Consider the following 25,650-nt stretch of genomic DNA (forward strand, 5'->3'; position numbering starts at 1 on the left):
AACGCTTTTAAATAGATTTTATTATTTTCAACATGTGTAGCTATGGCACAGGTTCCAGCCTAACAGACTGGTTTGGAGTGTCATCTCTCGTCCATATTGATGCTGTCGAGTGATACTCTAGTGGTACTGTCTGCCAAGAGCGGACACAACGACAGCCAGGAACTTCTGGAAGGCTTCCTGAGTATCAGCACTGAAAACGGTGGGACCGAGCTTTGCGGCCACGCACACGGTGATGCAGTCGGCGAGGAGCTGTGGAGAGTGGACAGTAAAATAAATATTGGCATACACTTTACATCGGCTCACACCGCTATTTAATGCATAATACTATTTTCCCCTAAATGCCTCGAAGGAAAATTGGTCATACCTTAAAAAATATATAATAATTGTATGAAGCACAAAATTGTAGGCTATATGTATTACGTTTAGTACTCACCCTGAAGTTGTCGGGATCCACGTGCAGTTTCTCTGAGTGCATCACACTCAGTGCAGTATAGGTGTTCTTGATGTCATCCAGGTTCTGCACAGCTCTGTCCAGTCCGTGCATCACGGTCTTTCCGTGCTTGGCCACGGCGGGGTTACCCATGATGGCAGCGGGTGTGGATAGGTTGCCGAAGGTGCTAAAGTGCCTCTGAGTCCATGGAGACACGATCAAAAGTCTAAAAATAAATATAACAGGCTGGCATTACAATTATACTTAACAATCAATATGGTCTGTATCGCACCAAAGGTGAACACCGCGATGTCCTACTACGCAATTAGTGCTAATTAGTCCATGGAGACACGATCAGAAGTCTAAAAATAAATTAAACAGGCTGCCATTACAATAAGAAATTAGTGGTAATTAGCCTAGGTAGCCTATTATCGTGTTATTATTTAATGATATCTACATAAATATTTTATGAATGTACCTGGCCAGGGCCTGGGGTCCGATCTCATCCACGCTGATCTTTCCCCACAGGCCTACGATGGCACTGCGCTCAGCATCTGTCCAGTCGACCATGTTGACGTTTGTTTGTTGATTTCCGTTGGTACTTGCAAAATGTTACAAGGGATTCCTGAGCTTTTTGTCTCATGGGACGTCCAATTTATTGATGTTCAGTATCTCCGCCCTGAACAGAACACAGAAAATGATTGGATGAATGTCTTGGGGGGGCAAGGTCCTCGAGTGTGGCACATATCGGCATTGTGCCAACTTCATCCCACTTTTAAAGATAATGCTTGGTCATTTAGGCGTTTCCAAATTCTAATTAATACGGATGAAATAAACAAGTCATGATTAGCCTTCATAAACACATGCATACTTAATTATACAATCTAACATAATTTCAAAAAGTAAAATGTATAGGCCTTTAAAGGTTCCTTTAGCCCTAAATACTCTTTTAATTGATCGTTGTAATATTGGCATTGAATTGTAATATTATCTTCATAAAATTATAATTATTGATGTAAGTGTTTATTTAGGATCTCATTTAAAAACAAAAAGCCTAGATTGGGAGTAAACTATTAAAGAAAGAGCATGACTCGAAATATGTTTTATCTTCATATTCAGACGGACCCACCCATTTGATAGTTCCATATTTCTGGTCTTTTTGAATGATTCATCTAAATGTCAGTTGGTGAAAAGTCGTTTAATCTGCCTTCATCAGGGGAATTACATGATGGGTTCTAACTGGACACTATTCAATGTAGATATCAGCCTATTTACTTCAATGAAACCACAGCTTTTTGTTTAGCGCCACTGAAATACAATGCTTGTAGCCTATACATTGTTACAATGTTTAGTGATAGGCAGAGGCAACGTTTTGCTACCAGAACAAAACCTTTCCATCGATTTTTCCATCGAATCTTTTGTAGGTTACAGAATCGATTTTTCCATCGGATATTTTGTAGGTTACAGAATTACTCACCAATGAGTGCTGCAATATTAGACCTTACGAGTAGTATTACTTACGACTAAACTTTTAATGCCTCAATATTTTCTTTACAAGTAGTGTTTCAAAAACCCGTCGTTATTCAATCTATATGAAATAAATACAACACTTTGTACAAACGAAGGTATTATGTGCTAAGGTCATATGTTGGGCATTACACGAATTGGCTCGGTTGCATAATTATAACGTATAAAAAACATGAATCATGTCTTGGACAAATTCCCAATCAGAGGTGGAGCCAAGATTATATCGGGGTGTGCCTTCTCTCATGCCTCAATAAAAACAGCCTCTGAGTTTTCCACGCTCAAAAGCTTATTTTCTTAGCATCTTCATTTAAGTGGATAAACGGACAAGACAGCCATGAGTCTCTCAGCCAAGGACAAAGCCAACGTGAAGGCCATCTGGGGCAAGATCCTCCCTAAATCCGATGAGATTGGAGAACAGGCTCTTTCCAGGTAATTACATAACGATGTATGATAAATTATAGAGTATGTACATGTAGACTGTTGAAATTATTAACACATAATTCCTCAGTCAATTTGGAAGCTATAAATGTGTAGCCTACACTCTGAGAAAAAAGGTGCTATCTGGAACCTAAAAGGGTTGTTCAGCTGTCCCCATAAGATTACCCTTTGAAGAATCGTTCTTGGTTCCAGGTAGATAACCCTTTTGGTTCCATGTGGAACCCTTTTCCCAGAGGGTTCTACCTGAAACACAAAAGGGTTCTACTTGGAACCAAGAAAGGCTCTAACTGGAACCAAAAAGGGTTATCTTATGGGACAGCCGAAGAACCCTTTTGGAACCCCTTTTTCTAAGAGTGTTTTGTCGGCGAAGATATGGACGGGAACCCCGAACGAATGATTATTTAAGATGAATTTGGTCTCACCTCATTTTTAATGTCCACGACAGGATGCTTGTCGTCTACCCTCAGACCAAGGCCTACTTCTCCCACTGGGCTTCCGTGGCCCCCGGTTCCCCTCCAGTGAAGAAGCACGGCATCACCATCATGAATCAGATCGATGAATGTGTTGGCAACTTGGACGATCTCTTTGGTTTCTTGACCAAGCTCAGTGAACTGCACGCCACCAGGCTGAGGGTGGACCCCACCAACTTCAAGGTAAGATCATTTAAAAATATATATAATAAATAACACTTTTACCTGTGTGAATGTGAAATAATCTATTTCCCTTTTGCTTTGCAGATCCTGGCACACAACCTGATTGTGGTCATTGCCGCCTACTTCCCTGCGGAATTTACCCCCGAGATCCACCTGTCCGTGGACAAGTTCCTGCAGCAACTGGCTCTGGCCCTGGCCGAGAAGTACCGCTAAACCGCAGTTCAGCTGTCAATCTGTCATCCAAGGAATAATGTCCATCCAATATCGACACACTGACAATAAATCTAACTGAAACTCATACCGAGGTGTTTGTTGTTTGTCATTTTAATTGTCTTACATTGTCTTGTGATTTATATTGTAGGCTACATTTGGGTTATCTTGTAGAATGGATTTGTCAAGTCAAGTATAAAATAAAGTTAACAGCCTATTTCACAGTATTTCAAGGGTATTTCATAAAAATGATGCACTTCACAATAAATGTATATTTTTACTCCACCTTTGCATACACCTTGACATTAAGTTCCAAATGTACGTGCCTGAGACCAAAATGTTATGGCCAGACATCACTGGTCCGCCATGGACGTCACTAGGACCTGGCTTTCAGGGCTTTAGCCCGCTATGATTTGGGTCAGCCCTGAATCTTTTGCGCTGCTGCAATGGTTTAAAAAAAGTGTAGTCAACTGAATGCGCCACTTAGTTCATGGATCTGTGGTTACTTGAACCCCCCGAAGTCATCCAACAGTTATAACCAGGAGTGTAGTGCTGCGGGTCCACAGCGGAGCGACGCTCTGCAACTTCTTAAAATGGTGATATGTCTCGCAAGATCACTTCATGATTGATTTGTATTCTACATAACAAACCACCTGTAATAGCATGATAATGTCAGGCTACTGTCATACCAAAAACACCCTGTAATTTCTTAAGTTAGGATGATTGTGCTGAAATGTAAAAAAAAAAAATATATATATATATATATATATATATATATATTCTTTTAAAGATCATGTGGTGGCTGTGTTTACTATTCTAAAATGTGATTAGCTAGGCCGGTTAACCCCCCTTACTTACATCATTCAAGAAAATTTAAATGCGTATTCCCATGAAACTGATTGGGATCAAATGGTTGGCATGCATGCAGCATGGACGTTTCACCTGTACAACGTGAAGAATTATCATTATCATCGACAGTGATGATGGCCTGATTTATCATGAGGTAGGCCTAATTTGGTGTTTTAATATTTAAAAAATAGAACATTTTCCTTTAGCCCCTTACAGTATGTGTAGGCATAGGCAATCATGCAATTTGGTTGATGCGTTGTATGTAGCCTACATTCTATAATTATTTTATACAATTGGCTTCATGATGGTATGTGTGGTCAACTGATGATTCTAGCACCGTTTTGATTGGACAGCATCACTGCGCTGCTTTGAGACAAGGAACTCAGCTTGATAAATCAAGACATCAATCAATGTCACATGTTTGTTTTCACTGGATCTCCGTTTGGATATTTGGTTACAGTTAGGCTGGGAAATGTTCTCATGATCATTAGTCTAGTAATTGAAAGCAACGCAGATCTTCTATGCGCACACACGTTAAGCCTACTGTGAAGTCTACCCGATGAGCTTCCCTGATGTTTTCCTGAACTTTCCAATACTTTTTTTTTACACTTTTCTCATAGGCTAGTCATTTGACATATTTTTTACTGTTAGAAAAAGTGATAAGGCCTACGTCGTCTCAACAACAATATAGCTGAAACCACTATTGGCTTCTTTGACTTACTGAGACTACTTGCTCAGTAACGCCACATTTGGCGTTACTGACCACAATCGATTGAATTATTAAGAATTGGTGATTTGGCTTTGGGGAGAGCACAGCGCATGGAAGAAAACACAGCGCTGCAGAAAGGGGTCCTGGAAGTGATGCAGAGAAATTGAAATACATTTGCCAAATTATGTAATTAGTGTGAGTATTTGTAAAATGTGACACTTTCTGAAATGTTTTTTTTTGCAGAACACCTTCCAGAATCCTCGCATTGTCTTAACCCCTGACACGATACCATTCTAAATAGCATAGAAACTCTTCTACACTAAAAAATAAATAAAAAAATAAAGAGACCACATTTTTTAAGTCGATACTGGCAAATTGGGACACCTTGATTGGCAAAGTGGAACACTTAATTATTTATTGTAAAGGATAAATGAAAGAGTATATGAGTAATTTCAATATTTGAATGATAAACTTCAATTATTCATACAAATTAAGCGTATTAAAATATGATTTATTTATGTTTGTGGAACATTAAGAATGATCATGTATAATAATCATTATTATTATCATTATTATTATTCTTCTTATCATCATCATACCTGATTATAATTATACTATGTAGCCTGTATGTAATTGTATAGCCTATAAATAAAATATAATGAACTTGATGTAGGCCTATCAGCTCAACATTCTCAACACTACATACATGGACATGTTCTAGAACGAAACCAGAAAGACCTTCCCGCTTAACAATTTCAATTCATGTTTTATTGTCACCAGAGTCAAATCCTGCGAAATAAACTGCTTTTAGTATGGATATGAATATAGCTAGGATTTTTTATGTTGGTGGGGTAATATCTTTCTAAGTAAAATGCAGCTATGCTATCTCTTTCTAGCAAGCAAGCTGATAGCAGATTTGAGGAAATTTAGGATGTACATTTTATCCCATTTAGAAAAATGATTTCTGTTAATAAGAAACCACACACAGAAACGCATACATAGCTCTCCCTCGCCCTCCATTTGGCAAATCTGACCATAATTCTATCCTCCTGATTTCTGCTTACAAGCAAAAATTAAAGCAGGAAGTACCAGTAACTTGGTCAATAAAAAAGTGGTCAGATGAAGCAGATGCTAAACTACAGGACTGTTTTTCTAGCACAGACTGGAATATGTTCTGGGATTCCTCCGATGGCATTGAGGAGTACACCACATCAGTCATTGGCTTCATGAATAAGTGCATCGATGACGTCGTCCCCACAGCGACTGTACAGTACGTACTTACCCCAACCAGAAGCCATGGATTACAGGCAACATCCGCACTGAGCTAAAGGGTAGAGATACCTCTTTCAATGAGCAGGACGCTAACCTGGAAGCTTATAAGAAATCCCGCTATGCCCTCCGACAAACCATCACACAGGAAAAGCCTCAATACAAGACTAAGATCAAATTGTACTACACCGGCTCCGATGCTCGTCAGATGTGGTAGAGCTTGCAAACTATTACAGACAACAAAGGGAAGCACAGCCGAGAGCTTTCCAGTGACACGAGCCTACCAGATGAGCTAAATAACTTCTATGCTCTCTTCGAGGCAAGTAACACTGATGCATGCATGAGAGCATCAGCTGTTCCGGGCGACTGTGTGATCACGCTCTCCACAGCCGATGTTAGTAAGACCTTTAAACAGGTCAACATTCACAAGGCCGCAGGGCCAAACGGATTAATAGGACGTGTACTCCGAGCATGCGCTGACCAACTGGCAGGTGTCTTCACTGACATTTTCAACCTCTCCATGTCTGAGTCTGTAATACCAACATGCTTCAAGCAGACCACCATAGTGCCTGTGACCAAGAATACTAAGGTAACCTGCCTAAATGACTACCGGCCCATAGCCCTCACGTCTGTAGCCATGAAGTGCTTTAAAAGGCTGGTCATGGCTCACATCAACAGCATTATCCCAGAAACCCTAGACCCACTCCAATTTGCATACAGCACCAAAGGATCCACAGATGATGGATCCACAGCTTCAAGTTCCTTGGTGTCCACATCACCAGCAAACGAACATGGTCCAAGCACACCAAGACAGTTGTGAAGAGGGCATGACAAAACCTATTCCGCCTCAGAAGACTGAAAAGATTTGGCATGTGTCCTCAGATCCTCAAAAGGTTCTACATCTGAACCATCGAGAGCATCCTGACGGGTTGCATCACTGCCTGGTACGGCAACTGCTTGGCCTCCGACCGCAAGGCACTACAGAGGGTAGTGCATATGGCCCAGTACATCACCAGGGCCAAGCTTCCTGCCATCCAGTACCTCTATACCAGGCAGTGTCAGAGGAAGGCCCTAAAAATTGTCAAAGACTCCAAACACCCTAGTCATAGACTGTTCTCTGCTACCGCACGGCAAGCGGTACCGGAGAGCCAAGTCTAGGTCCAAGAGGCTTCTAAACAGCTTTCACCCCCAAGCCATAAAACTCCTGAACGTCTAATTAACCTTTTTGGGATAGGGGGCAACCTTTACACTTTAGGATGAATAGCGTGCCCAGAGTGAACTGCCTCCTACTCTGTCCCAGATGCTAATATATGCATATTATAATTAGTATTGGATAGAAAACCCTCTGGAGTTTCTAAAACTGTTTGAAAGATGTCTGTGGCAGGGGACAACCTGAGAAATATCCAACCAGGAAGTGGGACATCTGAGGTTTGTAGTTTTTCAAAGCTTGGCCTACCGAATTGAGACACATTGCGATATGGATGAGGTTGCACTTCCTAGGGCTTCCATTAGATGTCAACTGTCTTTAGAAACTGGTTTGAGGATTCTACTATGAAGGAGGGGCTCATGAGACCTCTTTGAGTCAGTTGTCGGGCAGAGAGGCTTGTTCTCATGACGCGCGCTCCCGACAGAGTTACTTCTCGTTCCAGTGCTTTTCTGGAGATAAAGGAATTCTCCGGTTGGAACATTATTGATGTTTTGTGTTAAAAACATCCTAAAGATTGATTCCATACATCATTTGACATGTTTCTAAAGGACTGTAATGGAACTTTTCGAGTTTTTGTCTGGATGAAGTGCCTGCGCCTCATGAAGATGGATTACTGGGCTGAACAAGCTAACAAGTGGCTATTTGGACATAAATGATGATTAGTCATTTATTGTCAAACTTGGATTCCTGGGAGTGCCTTCTGATGAAGATCATCAAAGGTAAGTGAATATTTATGGTGTTGTTTCTAACTTTGTTGATGCCAAAATGGCGGATATTCCTCTGGCTGTTTTGGGTTCTGAGCGCCGTTCTCAGATTATGCTTTTTCCGTAAAGTTTTCTTGAAATCTGACACAGCGGTTGCATTAAGGAGAAGTCTTTAATTCTTTAATTCTGTGAACAACAGTTGTATCTTTTATCAATGTTTCTTATGAGTATTTCTGCAAAATCACTGGATGTTTTGGGAAACATACATCTACTGTGTAACATGATGTCCTATGAGTGTCATCTGATGAAGATCTTTAAAGGTTAGTGATTCATTTTATTGATATTTCTGCTTTTTGTGACTCCTATCTTTGGCTGGAAAAATGTCTGTGTGTGTTTTAGACTTGGCTATGACCTAAAAAAATCATATGGGTAGATTAAAACATGATGGGTAGATTAACAAGCTGTTTATCTTTCATTTGCTGTATTGGACTTGTTAATGCGTGAAAGTTACATATTTCAAAAAAATATTTTAGAATTTTGCGCACTATCTGTTCAGCGGAATGTTGTCGAAGGGTTCCGCTGCGCTAGAAAAGTTAAATTGCTGCTCAGAGTATTTGCATTGCCCCTTCCCCGTCTTTTACGCTGCTGCTACTCTCTGTTATTATCTCTACCTACATGTACATATTACCTCAATTACCTCAACTAACCGGTGCCCCTGCATATTGACTCTGTACCGGTACCCCCTGTATATAGCCTCACTATTGTTATTTTACTGCTGCTCTTTAATTATTTGTAACATTTATTTACTTTTTTTTAGGTATTTTCTTAAAACTGCATTGTTGGTAAGTAAGCATTTCACTGTAAGGTCTACAGTACAATACCTGTTGTATTTGGCGCATGTGACGAATAAAATTTGATTGGATTTGGAGTCACTTTGATTGACAATTACATACCATTACTAAATATGTTGTAATGAGACACTGAATATCCTTTCTTAGTTTTTATAACTTTAACGTTATTTACCTCAAAACCCTATGCAGTAGTGACCCGTCATTCAGGGAGGTTTTATGCCACACATTTTCAGCAAAAAAATACATATACACTATTAGCCTCCACAATCCCCCGACCTCAACGAGTGCTCAGCATATGTGGGAACTCCTTCAAGACTGTTGGAAAAGCATTCCAGATGAAGCTGGTTGAAAGAATGCCAAGAGTGTGCAAAGCTGTCATCAAGGCAAAGAGTGGCTATTTGAAGAATCTCAAATATAAAATATATTTGTCTTCACTATTATCCTACTATGTAGAAAATAGTAAAAATAACAAAAATCCATGAATGAGTAGGTGTGTCCAAACATTTGATCAATATTAGAGAAATTCATTCCACGTCCACGTAACTAATAACAATAACCTAATGTAAAATTACATCCCATAGATTTCAATATGATAATTTGAAGTTAGTTAATTTATTGTATTTACAAAACACTTTTCATGTCCTTCTTTTTTAAATGTTGAGGTGCCGTTTTTTGTTCAATAGCCTAGGAAACCATGCTGCTGGTTGCCTGTGTGGTGAATTGATCCTTCACTTGATTGCAACTTGTCCATATGAACATCTTTGAGACAAGTCTGACAGCTCTATTGAACAAGGACAACCACATCTGCTAGAGTGATTGTGTGATCTGCAGTCAGCTAAACACAAAGGCCACAATAATTGCTACAAAACATGACTCCATTCATTTTTTAGATCCGACAGCAGGCTCTATCAACCAATGACATTATTGGTTGAACTCTCCCAGGTACAAAAATGAAATAAATAAAGCTATAGCGCATAATTATGTCTGTCTGTTGTGCCCATAGAGAATGATAGAGGCCTCTAGTGGCCAAAAGCACCATTGAGGGCTTCCACCAGTAGCCACCAGTAGTCAACTGGGTGGGGATTCCTATGGGCTGTAGCCTCAATGTCGCTGCTGTCACAGACGCTAGAATGGCACAGATATAAAGATGAGTCCTCTATCTATATCTATGAGTGTGCCTCTTTGATAACTCCAATGTATGCTTAGGTAGGTATCTCTTATATGAAAGTGTGAGAGTGCCCTCTGCTGGAGATTTGATTGAGGGGGGAAATATCCAGGAACTGCTTCCAATAAAAAGAAAGCGCCACAACGTGCCAGATAGTAACAGCAGAGGGCGCTATTAGATTTGTAATAGGAAGACCTAATTTCTCCTTGATGCGTGGCTCTATTGTACACATTTCTGACCATATTACAACTCTACTAATATGGAACTTATTAGGCCTATGACAAATATGAAACGTGTCGTATTGGCTATTGAGGATCGCTATTGTCAGTTTGCACTTGCCCACGAATTTACCTAGCCTGTAATCTTACTTTATTGAAATTAGATAATTATTAAATATCCATAGGCCTATACCCTACAGGCCCAAAAGGCACAATCAATAAAGGAAGATAACATGCCTAACTCCTTGCCAGGTTGTGGTCTATAACTATATGTTGCTTTGAGTTAAATCATATTCAAGTGAGTGAGGTACTTGGGGCCCTTGTTAAGGTCATCGGCACCATGAACTTTACCAAGTACCAAGACATTTTAGGCAAAAACCTGGTTGCCTCTGCCAAGAGGCTGACATTTGGCCGCAAGTGGATCTTACAGCAAGACAATGACCCCAAGCACACATCAAAATCCTCAAAGAAATGGTCAATTGACCACAAAATCAACAAATCAATATCAGTCTCGGAACCTCATTGAACCCCATTGAAAACCTCTGGTTTGAATTAAAGAGGGCAGTCCAGTCCATAAGAGCAGATGAAAGAGATCAATGATGTGGAAATATTCTATATATAGGAATGGTCTAAGATCCCTCCCAGTGTGTTTTCCAATCTCATTCAATATTTGAGAAAAAGGCTAATTGTCGCTATCCTCAGAAGGGGAGGGTGCTGGGGTACTGAAAACAAGGGGGCCAATAATTTTGACCACTAGATGTTTAGATGTTGTCTTACTTGTATACTCTTTCTCTGAGCAATTTAATTAGTAGCCTATAAGATGAGGATAAAAATAAGAAACCCGCACACTGTTGTTACTAGTATCACTGCTCTTTATTAAGCTGTACTTATCGGCCTCGAGGCCTTCGTGAACAAGAGATACCTCAGATGTGCGAGTGCCTGATGAATTGTCAATATGAGTAGGCCTATAAAATAATATAATTGTCCCATTTTTTTTAGCATACAACATAGCGCAGAATTTGTATTATTTATTTTATACAGTATTTTGTGCACATCTTAATAAAATCGAATTGTATTTGTCACATGAGCAGAATACAAAAGGTGTTGACTTTACCGAGAAATGCTTACTTACAAGCCCTTTCCCAACAATGCAGAGTAAGTAAGAAAAATGGGTGCCAATAATTTGGTCAAAAGTAAACCTTTCCATTCACATTACATTATCTCAGTAAAATTTGTGACGCTTGGCTTTACAGCCTACTAACATGACCACACCCATCGCTGTGTTTAGGGAGGAGTGTACTTAAAAAACGCTGCTCAAACAAAGTATAAGTGCATAGGGTTCCTTAACCTCCATTAAGAACCCTGTCAAAGCAACTTCATAGCCAGCAACATGGTTGAGTGGACAGACTTTGAGCGCGCCACAATCCAAAGCATCTTCTCAAAGATGGACTACGATGACGTGGGCCCCGCGGCTCTTTCCAGGTAGGCTATCTTTAATACCCTATTTGATGTCAGCGTTATGGTGCCTTCAACACTGTTGCCGACAAATTATTGGAATTAGTCATGTTGTTAACGCTTTTCAAGACGGGTTATTATTTGACATATCCGCGTAATTTACGCATAATGGATATCTCCAAACGACAAAAACAATTTATTTATGTGCATTGAGTGTATGCATATATCACATTTGTGTAATTATTGACTGTTCATTATTTCTACAGGTGTCTGGTTGTGTACCCCTGGACCCAGAGGTATTTCGGTAACTTCGGAAACCTGTACAACGCCGCTGCCATCCAGGGAAACCCAATGGTCGCCGCTCACGGAAAGACCGTCCTGCGCGGACTGGACCGGGCTGTCAAGAACATGGATGACATCAAGGCCACCTACGCAGAGCTGAGCGTGCTGCACTCCGAGAAACTGCGCGTGGATCCCGACAATTTCAGGGTAAATTAGTTATCCTTTTCTAATCCACAAGGTCACATTATATTTGCCTATCTTTTAAAATAGTGTGGTAGAATGCGTTTTCTTACAATGGTGTGGCAGAATGCGTTTTCTTACAATGGTGTGGCAGAATGCGTTTTCTTACAATGGTGTGGCAGAATGCGTTTTCTTACAATGGTGTGGCAGAATGCGTTTTCTTACAATGGTGTGGCAGAATGCGTTTTCTTACAATGGTGTGGCAGAATGCGTTTTCTTACAATGGTGTGGCAGAATGCGTTTTCTTACAATAGTGTGGCAGAATGCGTTTTCTTACTTGTCCATTTGCTCCTTTCTTTTGTAGCTGCTGGCTGACTGCCTTACTATTGTCGTAGCTGCGAGAATGGGTGCTGACTTCACCGCTGATGTCCAGGGCGCTTTCCAGAAGTTCCTGGCCGTCGTGGTGAGCTCCCTGGGCAGACAGTACCACTAGAGCCCCTCCACTCAGAGACCGACGACCACCAGAGGACCAACAAGCCCGGAGGACCAACAAGCTCAGAGGACCAACAAGCTCAGAGGACCAACAAGCTCAGAGAACCAACAAGCGCAGATCATTTGTTTAGAGGCACATGTTGTTCCTTCTACTAAAGCAAATAAAATCTTCCGCAAATATTTTTTATCTGTGCCTTATTTTCTTGCATGAACATCAATATGGTTAATCAGATATTGATCATGTGCAATATATAAAAATATTTAGCAAATAACTACAATATTTGCCAATTAACCACACTGACATGTTACATTAGCTGTGCATGAACTAACCAATGCAACGAATAAATACAACCGTGTGTTTAATGGTGCAGAATTTATACTACGTTTATACTGCGTTTAAATGACATCAGGACTGCAATGATTCATTCCTGATTCAACACACAATCATCTCATTCATAAAATTTGAAGAGAACTTTTCATGACAGATCTGGTATTCAATGTTAGGTTAATGTATTAGTCTGGCAAGAAATTGTTGATTGGTTGAGAGTTTAAACCTAGACTCCCTAGTTGCTACAGTTGAAATCGGAAGTTTACATACACTTATGTTGGAGTCATTAAAACTCGTTAACAAACTATAGTCTTGGCAAGTCGGTTAGGACATCTACTTTGTGCATGACACAAGTAATTTTTCCAACAATTGTTTACAGACAGATTAGTTCACTTATAATTCACTCTATCACAATTCCACAGGGTCAGAAGTTTACATATACTAAGCTGACTGTGCATTTAAACAGTTTGGAAAATTCCAGCAAATGATGTCATGGCTTTAGAAGCTTCTGATAGGCTAATTTATATAATTTGAATCAATTGGAGGTGTACCTGTGGATTGATTTCAAGGCCTACCTTCAAACTCAGTGCCTCTTTGCTTCACATCATGGGAGAATCGAAAGACATCAGCCAAGACCTCAGAAAAAAATGTGTAAACCTCCACAGGTCTGGTTCATTCTTGGGAGCAATTTCCAAATGCCTGAATGTACCACGGTCATCTGTACAAACAAGAGTACGAAAGTATATACCCCATGGTACCACGCAGCCGTCATACCGCTCAGGAAGGAGACGCGTTCTGTCTCCTAGAGATGAACGAACATTGCTGCGAAAAGTGCAAATCAATCACAGAACAAAAGCACCTTGTGGACCTTGAGGACCTTGTGAAGATGCTGCAGGAAATAGGTGCAAAAGCATCTATATCCACAGTAAAACGAGTCCTATATCGACATAACCTGAAAGGCTGCTCAGGAAGATCGTACTTTTTGGAGAAATGTCCTCTGGTCTGATGTAACAAAAATAGAACTGTTTGGACATAATGACCATCATTATGTTTGGAGGAAAAAGGGGGAGGCTTGCAAGCCGAAGAGCACCACCCCAACTGTGAAGCACGGGGGTGGCAGCATCATGTTGTGGGTGTGCTTTGCTGCAGGAGGGACTGGTGCACTTCATAAAATAGATGGCATTATGAGGGAGGAAAATTGTGTGGATATATTGAAGAAACATCTCAAGACATAGGTCAGGCAGGAAGTTATAGCTTGGTTGCAAATGGGTCTTCCAAATGGACAATGACCCCAAGCATACTTCCAAAGTTGTGGCAAAATGGCTTAAGGACAACAAAGTCAAGGTATTGGAGTGGCCATTACAAAGCCCTGACCTCAATCTTATAGAAAATTTGTGGGTAGAACTGAAAAAGTGTGTGCGAGAAAGGAGGCCTACAAACCTGACTCATTTAAACTAGCTCTGTCAGGAGGAATGGGCCAAAATTCACCCAACTTATTGTGGGAAGCTACCCAAAACGTTTGACCCAAGTTAAACAATTTAAAGGCAATGCTACCAAATACTAATTGAATGTACAGTATGTAAACTTCTGACCCACTGGGAATGTGATGAAATAAATAAAAGCTGAAATAAATAATTATCTCTACTATTAGTCTGACATTAAAAAAGACAGGGAATTTTAACTTTGATTAAATGTCAGGAATTGTGAAAAACTGAGTTTAAATGAATTTGGCTAAGGTGTATGTAAACTTCCGACTTCAACTGTACATCGAGTTTGAAAATTAATAATATATACCCATTGATTCTTAAAGAATATAACTTAGAAATGCCTCATGAGCTCAGTTCAACTGCCGTACCCCATCAGAACTCAATATATAAGCTTGTTTTACTCTTTTACTCTGATTGCAAACAAATTAAATGTAAACAGACACTGCATAGCCTCAAAACATGGTTAAAACTATAATTTTGATATCATGGATAGTCAGTCCTTGCATCCATAGCTCTGTCTACGATTTTGAGAGTGGTCACATCTCTCTATGCCCATCCCTCAGCTTTTTACCAAAACAGACCATGACTACTTTGTCATTGTTTCAACTAAGGATTCTATAAAATACAAAATACATTTATCAGAGGCACCTCCTGTCCTTGACAACTTTGAGTTTAGGACATTTTATTTTATAAATACTATCAATCCATTCATAATATATACATAGTCCTTAATTAGCCTAATTATATAATATATATTACTTTGTTATATTAAATCGTTTTTTCCATTTTGTTGATGTGGTCCTATGTCAAATAGTTTGTTCAATCTTGTTTATCAATAGCAAGTTCTAAGCGAGCCATTTGATTGATCTATAGGCTACTATTTCAACTTTGTTCCCCTTCTCTGATTTCATTTATTTACTTCTAAACTTTTACTGCTAAGTTCTCTAAGGACCGCTTTGTGTGGAAATGTTTTGCATATAGTTTCCATTTTCTTTATGAATACCTTTTTGACTTTCGATGTCTTTCAGACTTGCAAACAGCAACTTATTTAATCATATCAGGTCCTGTGCTCTACAAAACAACGAATTAAAAACCAAAGTAAAGACCAAAAAACGTAATTATGTGCGTTTTGACATTTAATTATATTTTAGAACAATACAGAGCTGAGCACAGTGCTGATCAATGCTGCAATCCGTCTGGTCTGATGCCTTCTGTCCACATCTTATCGGTACTTCTCAGACAGAGCCCGGCCCACCGCTGCCAGGAACTTGTCCATGGCCACATGAGCTTCGGGGTTGAAATCATTGGGGAACAAGATAGCCAGCACCACCAAGATGTTGTGGGACAGGATCTACAGGACGAAAGGAATGAACATTAGTACACTACGTGTTTTAATATGATATTTTATTTAATAATCTACGTTGTCCATTTTACTGTAAAGAGTACCCGATATATTTTAAATGCATTTTAACGACACATTTTAATTTGGTGTCAACGGTAAACAAATTATTATAAATAATGCTGTGACTGTCCTGACCTTGAAGTTGGCGGGATCGACACGCAGCTTGAAGGCATGCAGCTCGCTGAGGGCGAGGAGACCTGCGCTGATGTCGTCGATGCTGGCCACGGCTAAACTGATGCCTCCCATGATGGTCCCACCGTGCTTCCTGACTGGGGCAGAGCCGGGGCTCAGGTCCTTCCAGTGGGAGAAGTAGGTCTTGGTCTGGGGGTACACAACCAGCGTCCTGCACCGGAAGAAAGAAAAAAACATGTCAAGAAAGATGGAACGCTAACACCAAACAGTCTACATTTTTACTTCAAAAACAGCTATATGATTAGCAGAACGACAGCCATTACCTAGACAGAGCATCGCAGCCGATGTCCTCAGCCTTACCGGCCACCTTAGCCCAGAAGGCCTTGACCATTTTCTTGTCCTTAGCGGTGAGACTCATGGTTGTAGTTAAAGACGATGCTGGAGTAGAAGTTCAGTGATGAGCTCTTACAAACCAAGACTTTTTATATTAGCCGCGAGGCCCACCCAATGCAGACCCACCTCCAAGATAAACAAGATACAACATGCCTTTTGTTAATGTTCAATAGGCACAATCCCTCTCAAGTTATTACATTTCTGTTTATTTTACTGGACAAAAACACAAGTTGGTACAATCCTCCATACAAGACTTACAAAGACATTGTTAGCACTTTCTGAGCAGCACACAATATCAAACATAAAACACACAGGGTAGAGATGGATAAAAAAAATATAGATATATACATGATTATGACAGTCATTGAAGTCTACGAAGTTTTTAGTATTAGAGATGTGTTGAGAGGTTGTTTAATGCTGGTAGTTTTCACAAGGGAGTCGGTAATATCCATATTTTATTTCAGTACAAAATAATTCAATATTCGTTTATTTATTTATTTATCACTCTGGCTTTATGGTATTTAACCAATAAAGAGAAGTCTACTTGTATTTTCAATAGGTAAATTGCCTGTATCATAAGTAAGAAATAGAAGCCTGTATTCAGAAATATGGAAAAGTTGACAGTAGAGATGCATTACCCCCAAATAGACTGGAATAGTGCAACTATAAAAATAAATATTAAATGGGGTCGACCTTACTAGCACAGCAAGAACATAGAGGTGAAATATCAATTCATTTGTTTAGAAATGTATTACAAGGATAAAAATGATGTACTATCTTAGTAGGCTATTTCATATATCTTAGTAATATATTAATATTGTAGTTATATCGTACTAATATCTGACTATAGGCATACACAGAGATAGTGGAAAAATGTTTCTCAAAGTAATTGAATCCCCAACAAGTGTAATTAATGTGCAATAGGTATATATCTTCAGATATAGATGTGTGTTGAGAATGGTATATTTCCCCACTATTTGGGGCTTATTTTTGTTAATATTTCTAATAATGTAATAATTGGTATGTAACCTAATACTTAAATGAATTATTTCATCATGGATTTTAGGACAATGTATTATTGTCAAATTGCTTTTAAACATATATGGTAAACAGTAAAACTTAACATTATTATCTCAGTAAAATATGTGACTTTTGGCTTATACAGCCCCTTACCATGACCCCACCCATCGCTGTCTTTAGGGAGGAGCGTCCCGATCCTTTTAAAAACGCTGCTCAAACGAAGACAAAGTGTAAATGATTCGTTAGCCTCTGGGAAAGAAACTTCAACAGCTAGCAACATGGTTCAGTGGACAGACTTTGAGCGCGCCACCATTCAGAGCGTCTTCGAGAAGATGGACTACGATGACGTTGGGCCCGCGGCTCTTTCCAGGTAGTGTGTTTAAAACTGTGGTCTACAAATTATTGGAATTAGTCATGTTATTATACTGTTATTATATTATTATGCGCTTGTTATTATGATTTTCAAGACGAAGTCGTATTTGAGACAAGCGTGTAATTAACGCGTAATTGACATCTCCAAATGACACATTCATTGATTTCCGTCAGATATGTGTGTATGCAGATATCACCTTTGTGTAATTCTTAACTGTTTATTATTTCTATAGGTGTCTGGTTGTGTACCCCTGGACCCAGAGGTATTTCGGTAACTTTGGAAACCTGTACAACGCCGCTGCCATCCAGGGAAACCCAATGGTCGCCGCTCACGGAAAGACCGTCCTGCGCGGACTGGACCGGGCTGTCAAGAACATGGATGACATCAAGGCCACCTACGCAGAGCTGAGCGTGCTGCACTCCGAGAAACTGCGCGTGGATCCCGACAATTTCAGGGTAAATTAGTTATCCTTTTCTAATCCACAAGGTCACATTATATTTGCCTATCTTTTAAAATAGTGTGGTAGAATGCGTTTTCTTACAATGGTGTGGCAGAATGCGTTTTCTTACAATGGTGTGGCAGAATGCGTTTTCTTACAATGGTGTGGCAGAATGCGTTTTCTTACAATGGTGTGGCAGAATGCGTTTTCTTACAATGGTGTGGCAGAATGCGTTTTCTTACAATGGTGTGGCAGAATGCGTTTTCTTACAATGGTGTGGCAGAATGCGTTTTCTTACAATAGTGTGGCAGAATGCGTTTTCTTACTTGTCCATTTGCTCCTTTCTTTTGTAGCTGCTGGCTGACTGCCTTACTATTGTCGTAGCTGCGAGAATGGGTGCTGACTTCACCGCTGATGTCCAGGGCGCTTTCCAGAAGTTCCTGGCCGTCGTGGTGAGCTCCCTGGGCAGACAGTACCACTAGAGCCCCTCCACTCAGAGACCGACGACCACCAGAGGACCAACAAGCCCGGAGGACCAACAAGCTCAGAGGACCAACAAGCTCAGAGGACCAACAAGCTCAGAGAACCAACAAGCGCAGATCATTTGTTTAGAGGCACATGTTGTTCCTTCTACTAAAGCAAATAAAATCTTCCGCAAATATTTTTTATCTGTGCCTTATTTTCTTGCATGAACATCAATATGGTTAATCAGATATTGATCATGTGCAATATATACAAATATTTAGCAAATAACTACAATATTTGCCAATTAACCACACTGACATGTTACATTAGCTGTGCATGAACTAACCAATGCAACGAATAAATACAACCGTGTGTTTAATGGTGCAGAATTTATACTACGTTTATACTGCGTTTAAATGACATCAGGACTGCAATGATTCATTCCTGATTCAACACACAATCATCTCCTTCATAAAATTTGAAGAGAACTTTTCATGACAGATCTGGTATTCAATGTTAGGTTAATGTATTAGTCTGGCAAGAAATTGTTGATTGGTTGAGAGTTTAAACCTAGACTCCCTAGTTGCTACAGTTGAAATCGGAAGTTTACATACACTTATGTTGGAGTCATTAAAACTCGTTAACAAACTATAGTCTTGGCAAGTCGGTTAGGACATCTACTTTGTGCATGACACAAGTAATTTTTCCAACAATTGTTTACAGACAGATTAGTTCACTTATAATTCACTCTATCACAATTCCACAGGGTCAGAAGTTTACATATACTAAGCTGACTGTGCATTTAAACAGTTTGGAAAATTCCAGCAAATGATGTCATGGCTTTAGAAGCTTCTGATAGGCTAATTGATATAATTTGAATCAATTGGAGGTGTACCTGTGGATTGATTTCAAGGCCTACCTTCAAACTCAGTGCCTCTTTGCTTCACATCATGGGAGAATCGAAAGACATCAGCCAAGACCTCAGAAAAAAATGTGTAAACCTCCACAGGTCTGGTTCATTCTTGGGAGCAATTTCCAAATGCCTGAATGTACCACGGTCATCTGTACAAACAAGAGTACGAAAGTATATACCCCATGGTACCACGCAGCCGTCATACCGCTCAGGAAGGAGACGCGTTCTGTCTCCTAGAGATGAACGAACATTGCTGCGAAAAGTGCAAATCAATCACAGAACAAAAGCACCTTGTGGACCTTGAGGACCTTGTGAAGATGCTGCAGGAAATAGGTGCAAAAGCATCTATATCCACAGTAAAACGAGTCCTATATCGACATAACCTGAAAGGCTGCTCAGGAAGATCGTACTTTTTGGAGAAATGTCCTCTGGTCTGATGTAACAAAAATAGAACTGTTTGGACATAATGACCATCATTATGTTTGGAGGAAAAAGGGGGAGGCTTGCAAGCCGAAGAGCACCACCCCAACTGTGAAGCACGGGGGTGGCAGCATCATGTTGTGGGGGTGCTTTGCTGCAGGAGGGACTGGTGCACTTCATAAAATAGATGGCATTATGAGGGAGGAAAATTGTGTGGATATATTGAAGAAACATCTCAAGACATAGGTCAGGCAGGAAGTTATAGCTTGGTTGCAAATGGGTCTTCCAAATGGACAATGACCCCAAGCATACTTCCAAAGTTGTGGCAAAATGGCTTAAGGACAACAAAGTCAAGGTATTGGAGTGGCCATTACAAAGCCCTGACCTCAATCTTATAGAACATTTGTGGGTAGAACTGAAAAAGTGTGTGCGAGAAAGGAGGCCTACAAACCTGACTCATTTAAACTAGCTCTGTCAGGAGGAATGGGCCAAAATTCACCCAACTTATTGTGGGAAGCTACCCAAAACGTTTGACCCAAGTTAAACAATTTAAAGGCAATGCTACCAAATACTAATTGAATGTACAGTATGTAAACTTCTGACCCACTGGGAATGTGATGAAATAAATAAAAGCTGAAATAAATAATTATCTCTACTATTAGTCTGACATTAAAAAAGACAGGGAATTTTAACTTTGATTAAATGTCAGGAATTGTGAAAAACTGAGTTTAAATGTATTTGGCTAAGGTGTATGTAAACTTCCGACTTCAACTGTACATCGATTTTGAAAATTAATAATATATACCCATTGATTCTTAAAGAATATAACTTAGAAATGCCTCATGAGCTCAGTTCAACTGCCGTACCCCATCAGAACTCAATATATAAGCTTGTTTTACTCTTTTACTCTGATTGCAAACAAATTAAATGTAAACAGACACTGCATAGCCTCAAAACATGGTTAAAACTATAATTTTGATATCATGGATAGTCAGTCCTTGCATCCATAGCTCTGTCTACGATTTTGAGAGTGGTCACATCTCTCTATGCCCATCCCTCAGCTTTTTACCAAAACAGACCATGACTACTTTGTCATTGTTTCAACTAAGGATTCTATAAAATACAAAATACATTTATCAGAGGCACCTCCTGTCCTTGACAACTTTGAGTTTAGGACATTTTATTTTATAAATACTATCAATCCATTCATAATATATACATAGTCCTTAATTAGCCTAATTATATAATATATATTACTTTGTTATATTAAATCGTTTTTTTCCATTTTGTTGATGTGGTCCTATGTCAAATAGTTTGTTCAATCTTGTTTATCAATAGCAAGTTCTAAGCGAGCCATTTGATTGATCTATAGGCTACTATTTCAACTTTGTTCCCCTTCTCTGATTTCATTTATTTACTTCTAAACTTTTACTGCTAAGTTCTCTAAGGACCGCTTTGTGTGGAAATGTTTTGCATATAGTTTCCATTTTCTTTATGAATACCTTTTTGACTTTCGATGTCTTTCAGACTTGCAAACAGCAACTTATTTAATCATATCATGTCCTGTGCTCTACAAAACAACGAATTAAAAACCAAAGTAAAGACCAAAAAACGTAATTATGTGCGTTTTGACATTTAATTATATTTTACAACAATACAGAGCTGAGCACAGTGCTGATCAATGCTGCAATCCGTCTGGTCTGATGCCTTCTGTCCACATCTTATCGGTACTTCTCAGACAGAGCCCGGCCCACCGCTGCCAGGAACTTGTCCATGGCCACATGAGCTTCGGGGTTGAAATCATTGGGGAACAAGATAGCCAGCACCACCAAGATGTTGTGGGACAGGATCTACAGGACGAAAGGAATGAACATTAGTACACTACGTGTTTTAATATGATATTTTATTTAATAATCTACGTTGTCCATTTTACTGTAAAGAGTACCCGATATATTTTAAATGCATTTTAACGACACATTTTCATTTGGTGTCAACGGTAAACAAATTATTATAAATAATGCTGTGACTGTCCTGACCTTGAAGTTGGCGGGATCGACACGCAGCTTGAAGGCATGCAGCTCGCTGAGGGCGAGGAGACCTGCGCTGATGTCGTCGATGCTGGCCACGGCTAAACTGATGCCTCCCATGATGGTCCCACCGTGCTTCCTGACTGGGGCAGAGCCGGGGCTCAGGTCCTTCCAGTGGGAGAAGTAGGTCTTGGTCTGGGGGTACACAACCAGCGTCCTGCACCGGAAGAAAGAAAAAAACATGTCAAGAAAGATGGAACACTAACACCAAACAGTCTACATTTTTACTCCAAAAACAGCTATAAGATTAGCAGCACGACAGCCATTACCTAGACAGAGCATCGCAGCCGATGTCCTCAGCCTTGCCGGCCACCTTAGCCCAGAAGGCCTTGACCATTTTCTTGTCCTTAGCGGTGAGACTCATGGTTGTAGTTAAAGACGATGCTGGAGTAGAAGTTCAGTGATGAGCTCTTACAAACGAAGACTTTTTATATTAGCCGCGAGCCCCACCCAATGCAGACCCACCTCCAAGATAAACAAGATACAACATCCATTTTGTTAATGTTCAATAGGCACAATCCCTCTCAAGTTATTACATTTCACTGCTTATTTTACTGGACAAAAACACAAATTGATACAATCCTCCATACAAGACGTACAAATACATTGTTAGCACTTTCTGAGCAGCACACAATATCAAACATAAAGCACACAGGGTAGAGATGGATAAAAAAATATATACATGATTATGACAGTCATTGAAGTCTACGAAGTTTTTAGTATTAGAGATGTGTTAAGAGGTTTTTTAATGCTGGTAGTTTTCACAAGGGAGTCGGTAATATCCATATTTTATTTCAGTACAAAATAATTCAATATTCGTTTATTTATTTATTTATCACTCTGGCTTTATGGTATTTAACCAATAAAGAGAAGTCTACTTGTATTTTCAATAGGTAAATTGCCTGTATCATAAGTAAGAAATAGAAGCCTGTATTCAGAAATATGGAAAAGTTGACAGTAGAGATGCATTACCCCCAAATAGACTGGAATAGTGCAACTATAAAAATAAATATTAAATGGGGTCGACCTTACTAGCACAGAATGAACATAGAGGTGAAATATCAATTCATTTGTTTAGAAATGTATTACAAGGATAAAAATGATGTACTATCTTAGTAGGCTATTTCATATATCTTAGTAATATATTAATATTGTAGTTATATCGTACTAATATCTGACTATAGGCATACACAGAGATAGTGGAAAAATGTTTCTCAAAGTACTTGAATCCCCAACAAGTGTAATTAATGTGCAATAGGTATATATCTTCAGATATAGATGTGTGTTGAGAATGGTATATTTCCCCACTATTTGGGGCTTATTTTTGTTAATATTTCTAATAATGTAATAATTGGTATGTAACCTAATACTTAAATGAATGATTTCATCATGGATTTTAGGACAGTGTATTATTGTCAAATTGCTTTTAAACATATATGGTAAACAGTAAAACTTAACATTGATTATCTCAGTAAAATCTGTGACTTTTGGCTTATACAGCCCCTTACCATGACCCCACCCGTCGCTGTCTTTAGGGAGGAGCGTCCCGATCCTTTTAAAAACGCTGCTCAAACGAAGACAAAGTGTAAATGATTCGTTAGCCTCTGCGAAAGAAACTTCAACAGCTAGCAACATGGTTCAGTGGACAGACTTTGAGCGCGCCACCATTCAGAGCGTCTTCGAGAAGATGGACTACGATGACGTTGGGCCCGCGGCTCTTTCCAGGTAGTGTGTTTAAAACTGTGGTCTACAAATTATTGGAATTAGTCATGTTATTATACTGTTATTATATTATTATGCGCTTGTTATTATGATTTTCAAGACGAAGTCGTATTTGAGACAAGCGTGTAATTAACGCGTAATTGACATCTCCAAATGACACATTAATTGATTTCCGTAAGATATGTGTGTATGCAGATATCACCTTTGTGTAATTCTTAACTGTTTATTATTTCTACAGGTGTCTGGTTGTGTACCCCTGGACCCAGAGGTATTTCGGTAACTTTGGAAACCTGTACAACGCCGCTGCCATCCAGGGAAACCCAATGGTCGCCGCTCACGGAAAGACCGTCCTGCGCGGACTGGACCGGGCTGTCAAGAACATGGATGACATCAAGGCCACCTACGCAGAGCTGAGCGTGCTGCACTCCGAGAAACTGCGCGTGGATCCCGACAATTTCAGGGTAAATTAGTTATCCTTTTCTAATCCACAAGGTCACATTATATTTGCCTATCTTTTAAAATAGTGTGGTAGAATGCGTTTTCTTACAATGGTGTGGCAGAATGCGTTTTCTTACAATGGTGTGGCAGAATGCGTTTTCTTACAATGGTGTGGCAGAATGCGTTTTCTTACAATGGTGTGGCAGAATGCGTTTTCTTACAATGGTGTGGCAGAATGCGTTTTCTTACAATAGTGTGGCAGAATGCGTTTTCTTACTTGTCCATTTGCTCCTTTCTTTTGTAGCTGCTGGCTGACTGCCTTACTATTGTCGTAGCTGCGAGAATGGGTGCTGACTTCACCGCTGATGTCCAGGGCGCTTTCCAGAAGTTCCTGGCCGTCGTGGTGAGCTCCCTGGGCAGACAGTACCACTAGAGCCCCTCCACTCAGAGACCGACGACCACCAGAGGACCAACAAGCCCGGAGGACCAACAAGCTCAGAGGACCAACAAGCTCAGAGGACCAACAAGCTCAGAGAACCAACAAGCGCAGATCATTTGTTTAGAGGCACATGTTGTTCCTTCTACTAAAGCAAATAAAATCTTCCGCAAATATTTTTTATCTGTGCCTTATTTTCTTGCATGAACATCAATATGGTTAATCAGATATTGATCATGTGCAATATATAAAAATATTTAGCAAATAACTACAATATTTGCCAATTAACCACACTGACATGTTACATTAGCTGTGCATGAACTAACCAATGCAACTAATAAATACAACCGTGTGTTTAATGGTGCAGAATTGATACTATACGTTTAAATGACATCAGGACTGCAATGATTCATTCCTGATTCAACACACAATCATCTCCTTCATAAAAAGAGAACTTTTCATAACAGATCTGGTATTCAATGTTAGGTTCATGTATTAGTCTGGCAAGAAATTGTTGATTGGTTGAGAGTTTAAACCTAGACTCCCTAGTTGCTACAGTTGAAATCGGAAGTTTACATACACTTATGTTGGAGTCATTAAAACTCGTTAACAAACTATAGTCTTGGCAAGTCGGTTAGGACATCTACTTTGTGCATGACACAAGTAATTTTTCCAACAATTGTTTACAGACAGATTAGTTCACTTATAATTCACTCTATCACAATTCCACAGGGTCAGAAGTTTACATATACTAAGCTGACTGTGCATTTAAACAGTTTGGAAAATTCCAGCAAATGATGTCATGGCTTTAGAAGCTTCTGATAGGCTAATTGATATAATTTGAATCAATTGGAGGTGTACCTGTGGATTGATTTCAAGGCCTACCTTCAAACTCAGTGCCTCTTTGCTTCACATCATGGGAGAATCGAAAGACATCAGCCAAGACCTCAGAAAAA

The 25,650-nt window shown here is 39.6% G+C and overlaps 7 protein-coding genes across 10 annotated transcripts; 4 read left to right on the plus strand and 3 right to left on the minus strand.

Moving 5' to 3' along the window:
• On the minus strand, positions 1-1,128 carry LOC110538443 (hemoglobin subunit beta). Its single transcript, XM_021625273.2, has 3 exons — positions 909-1,128; positions 434-656; positions 1-249 (listed from the first exon to the last, which is right to left on the minus strand). The coding sequence occupies exons 1-3, from the start codon at positions 998-1,000 to the stop codon at positions 118-120; spliced, it is 447 nt and encodes a 148-aa protein (XP_021480948.1). The 5' UTR covers positions 1,001-1,128; the 3' UTR covers positions 1-117.
• A 1,005-nt stretch (positions 1,129-2,133) lies between these two features.
• Positions 2,134-3,346, plus strand: LOC110538447 (hemoglobin subunit alpha-4-like). Its single transcript, XM_021625279.2, has 3 exons — positions 2,134-2,386; positions 2,841-3,048; positions 3,133-3,346. The coding sequence occupies exons 1-3, from the start codon at positions 2,292-2,294 to the stop codon at positions 3,259-3,261; spliced, it is 432 nt and encodes a 143-aa protein (XP_021480954.1). The 5' UTR covers positions 2,134-2,291; the 3' UTR covers positions 3,262-3,346.
• Positions 3,347-11,542: 8,196 nt separating this feature from the next.
• Positions 11,543-12,819, plus strand: LOC110538437 (hemoglobin subunit beta-like). Of its 2 annotated transcripts, XM_036938342.1 has the most exons (4): positions 11,543-11,712; positions 11,952-12,174; positions 12,512-12,674; positions 12,743-12,818. In XM_036938342.1, the coding sequence occupies exons 1-3, from the start codon at positions 11,621-11,623 to the stop codon at positions 12,638-12,640; spliced, it is 444 nt and encodes a 147-aa protein (XP_036794237.1). In that variant the 5' UTR covers positions 11,543-11,620; the 3' UTR covers positions 12,641-12,674; positions 12,743-12,818. The 2 variants fall into 2 exon arrangements, with proteins under 2 accessions (XP_036794237.1, XP_036794236.1); XM_036938341.1 differs by having other exon boundaries at positions 12,512-12,819.
• Positions 12,820-15,572: 2,753 nt separating this feature from the next.
• LOC118937729 (hemoglobin embryonic subunit alpha-like) lies at positions 15,573-16,472 on the minus strand. The gene is made up of 3 exons (XM_036938344.1): positions 16,312-16,472; positions 15,992-16,199; positions 15,573-15,805 (listed from the first exon to the last, which is right to left on the minus strand). The coding sequence occupies exons 1-3, from the start codon at positions 16,404-16,406 to the stop codon at positions 15,677-15,679; spliced, it is 432 nt and encodes a 143-aa protein (XP_036794239.1). The 5' UTR covers positions 16,407-16,472; the 3' UTR covers positions 15,573-15,676.
• A 1,138-nt stretch (positions 16,473-17,610) lies between these two features.
• LOC110538438 (hemoglobin subunit beta-like) lies at positions 17,611-18,874 on the plus strand. Of its 2 annotated transcripts, XM_036938347.1 has the most exons (4): positions 17,611-17,771; positions 18,007-18,229; positions 18,567-18,729; positions 18,798-18,873. In XM_036938347.1, the coding sequence occupies exons 1-3, from the start codon at positions 17,680-17,682 to the stop codon at positions 18,693-18,695; spliced, it is 444 nt and encodes a 147-aa protein (XP_036794242.1). In that variant the 5' UTR covers positions 17,611-17,679; the 3' UTR covers positions 18,696-18,729; positions 18,798-18,873. The 2 variants fall into 2 exon arrangements, with proteins under 2 accessions (XP_036794242.1, XP_036794241.1); XM_036938346.1 differs by having other exon boundaries at positions 18,567-18,874.
• A 2,754-nt stretch (positions 18,875-21,628) lies between these two features.
• Positions 21,629-22,527, minus strand: LOC118937730 (hemoglobin embryonic subunit alpha-like). The gene is made up of 3 exons (XM_036938348.1): positions 22,368-22,527; positions 22,048-22,255; positions 21,629-21,861 (listed from the first exon to the last, which is right to left on the minus strand). Exons 1-3 carry the CDS (start codon positions 22,460-22,462, stop codon positions 21,733-21,735), a joined length of 432 nt encoding a protein of 143 aa, XP_036794243.1. The 5' UTR covers positions 22,463-22,527; the 3' UTR covers positions 21,629-21,732.
• Positions 22,528-23,661: 1,134 nt separating this feature from the next.
• LOC110486357 (hemoglobin subunit beta-like) lies at positions 23,662-24,870 on the plus strand. Of its 2 annotated transcripts, XM_036938350.1 has the most exons (4): positions 23,662-23,823; positions 24,059-24,281; positions 24,563-24,725; positions 24,794-24,869. In XM_036938350.1, the coding sequence occupies exons 1-3, from the start codon at positions 23,732-23,734 to the stop codon at positions 24,689-24,691; spliced, it is 444 nt and encodes a 147-aa protein (XP_036794245.1). In that variant the 5' UTR covers positions 23,662-23,731; the 3' UTR covers positions 24,692-24,725; positions 24,794-24,869. The 2 variants fall into 2 exon arrangements, with proteins under 2 accessions (XP_036794245.1, XP_036794244.1); XM_036938349.1 differs by having other exon boundaries at positions 24,563-24,870.
• The last annotated feature ends 780 nt before the right edge of the window (positions 24,871-25,650 follow it).

This window comes from Oncorhynchus mykiss, chromosome 12, assembly GCF_013265735.2.
Source record: "Oncorhynchus mykiss isolate Arlee chromosome 12, USDA_OmykA_1.1, whole genome shotgun sequence".
Lineage (NCBI taxonomy): Eukaryota > Metazoa > Chordata > Actinopteri > Salmoniformes > Salmonidae > Oncorhynchus > Oncorhynchus mykiss.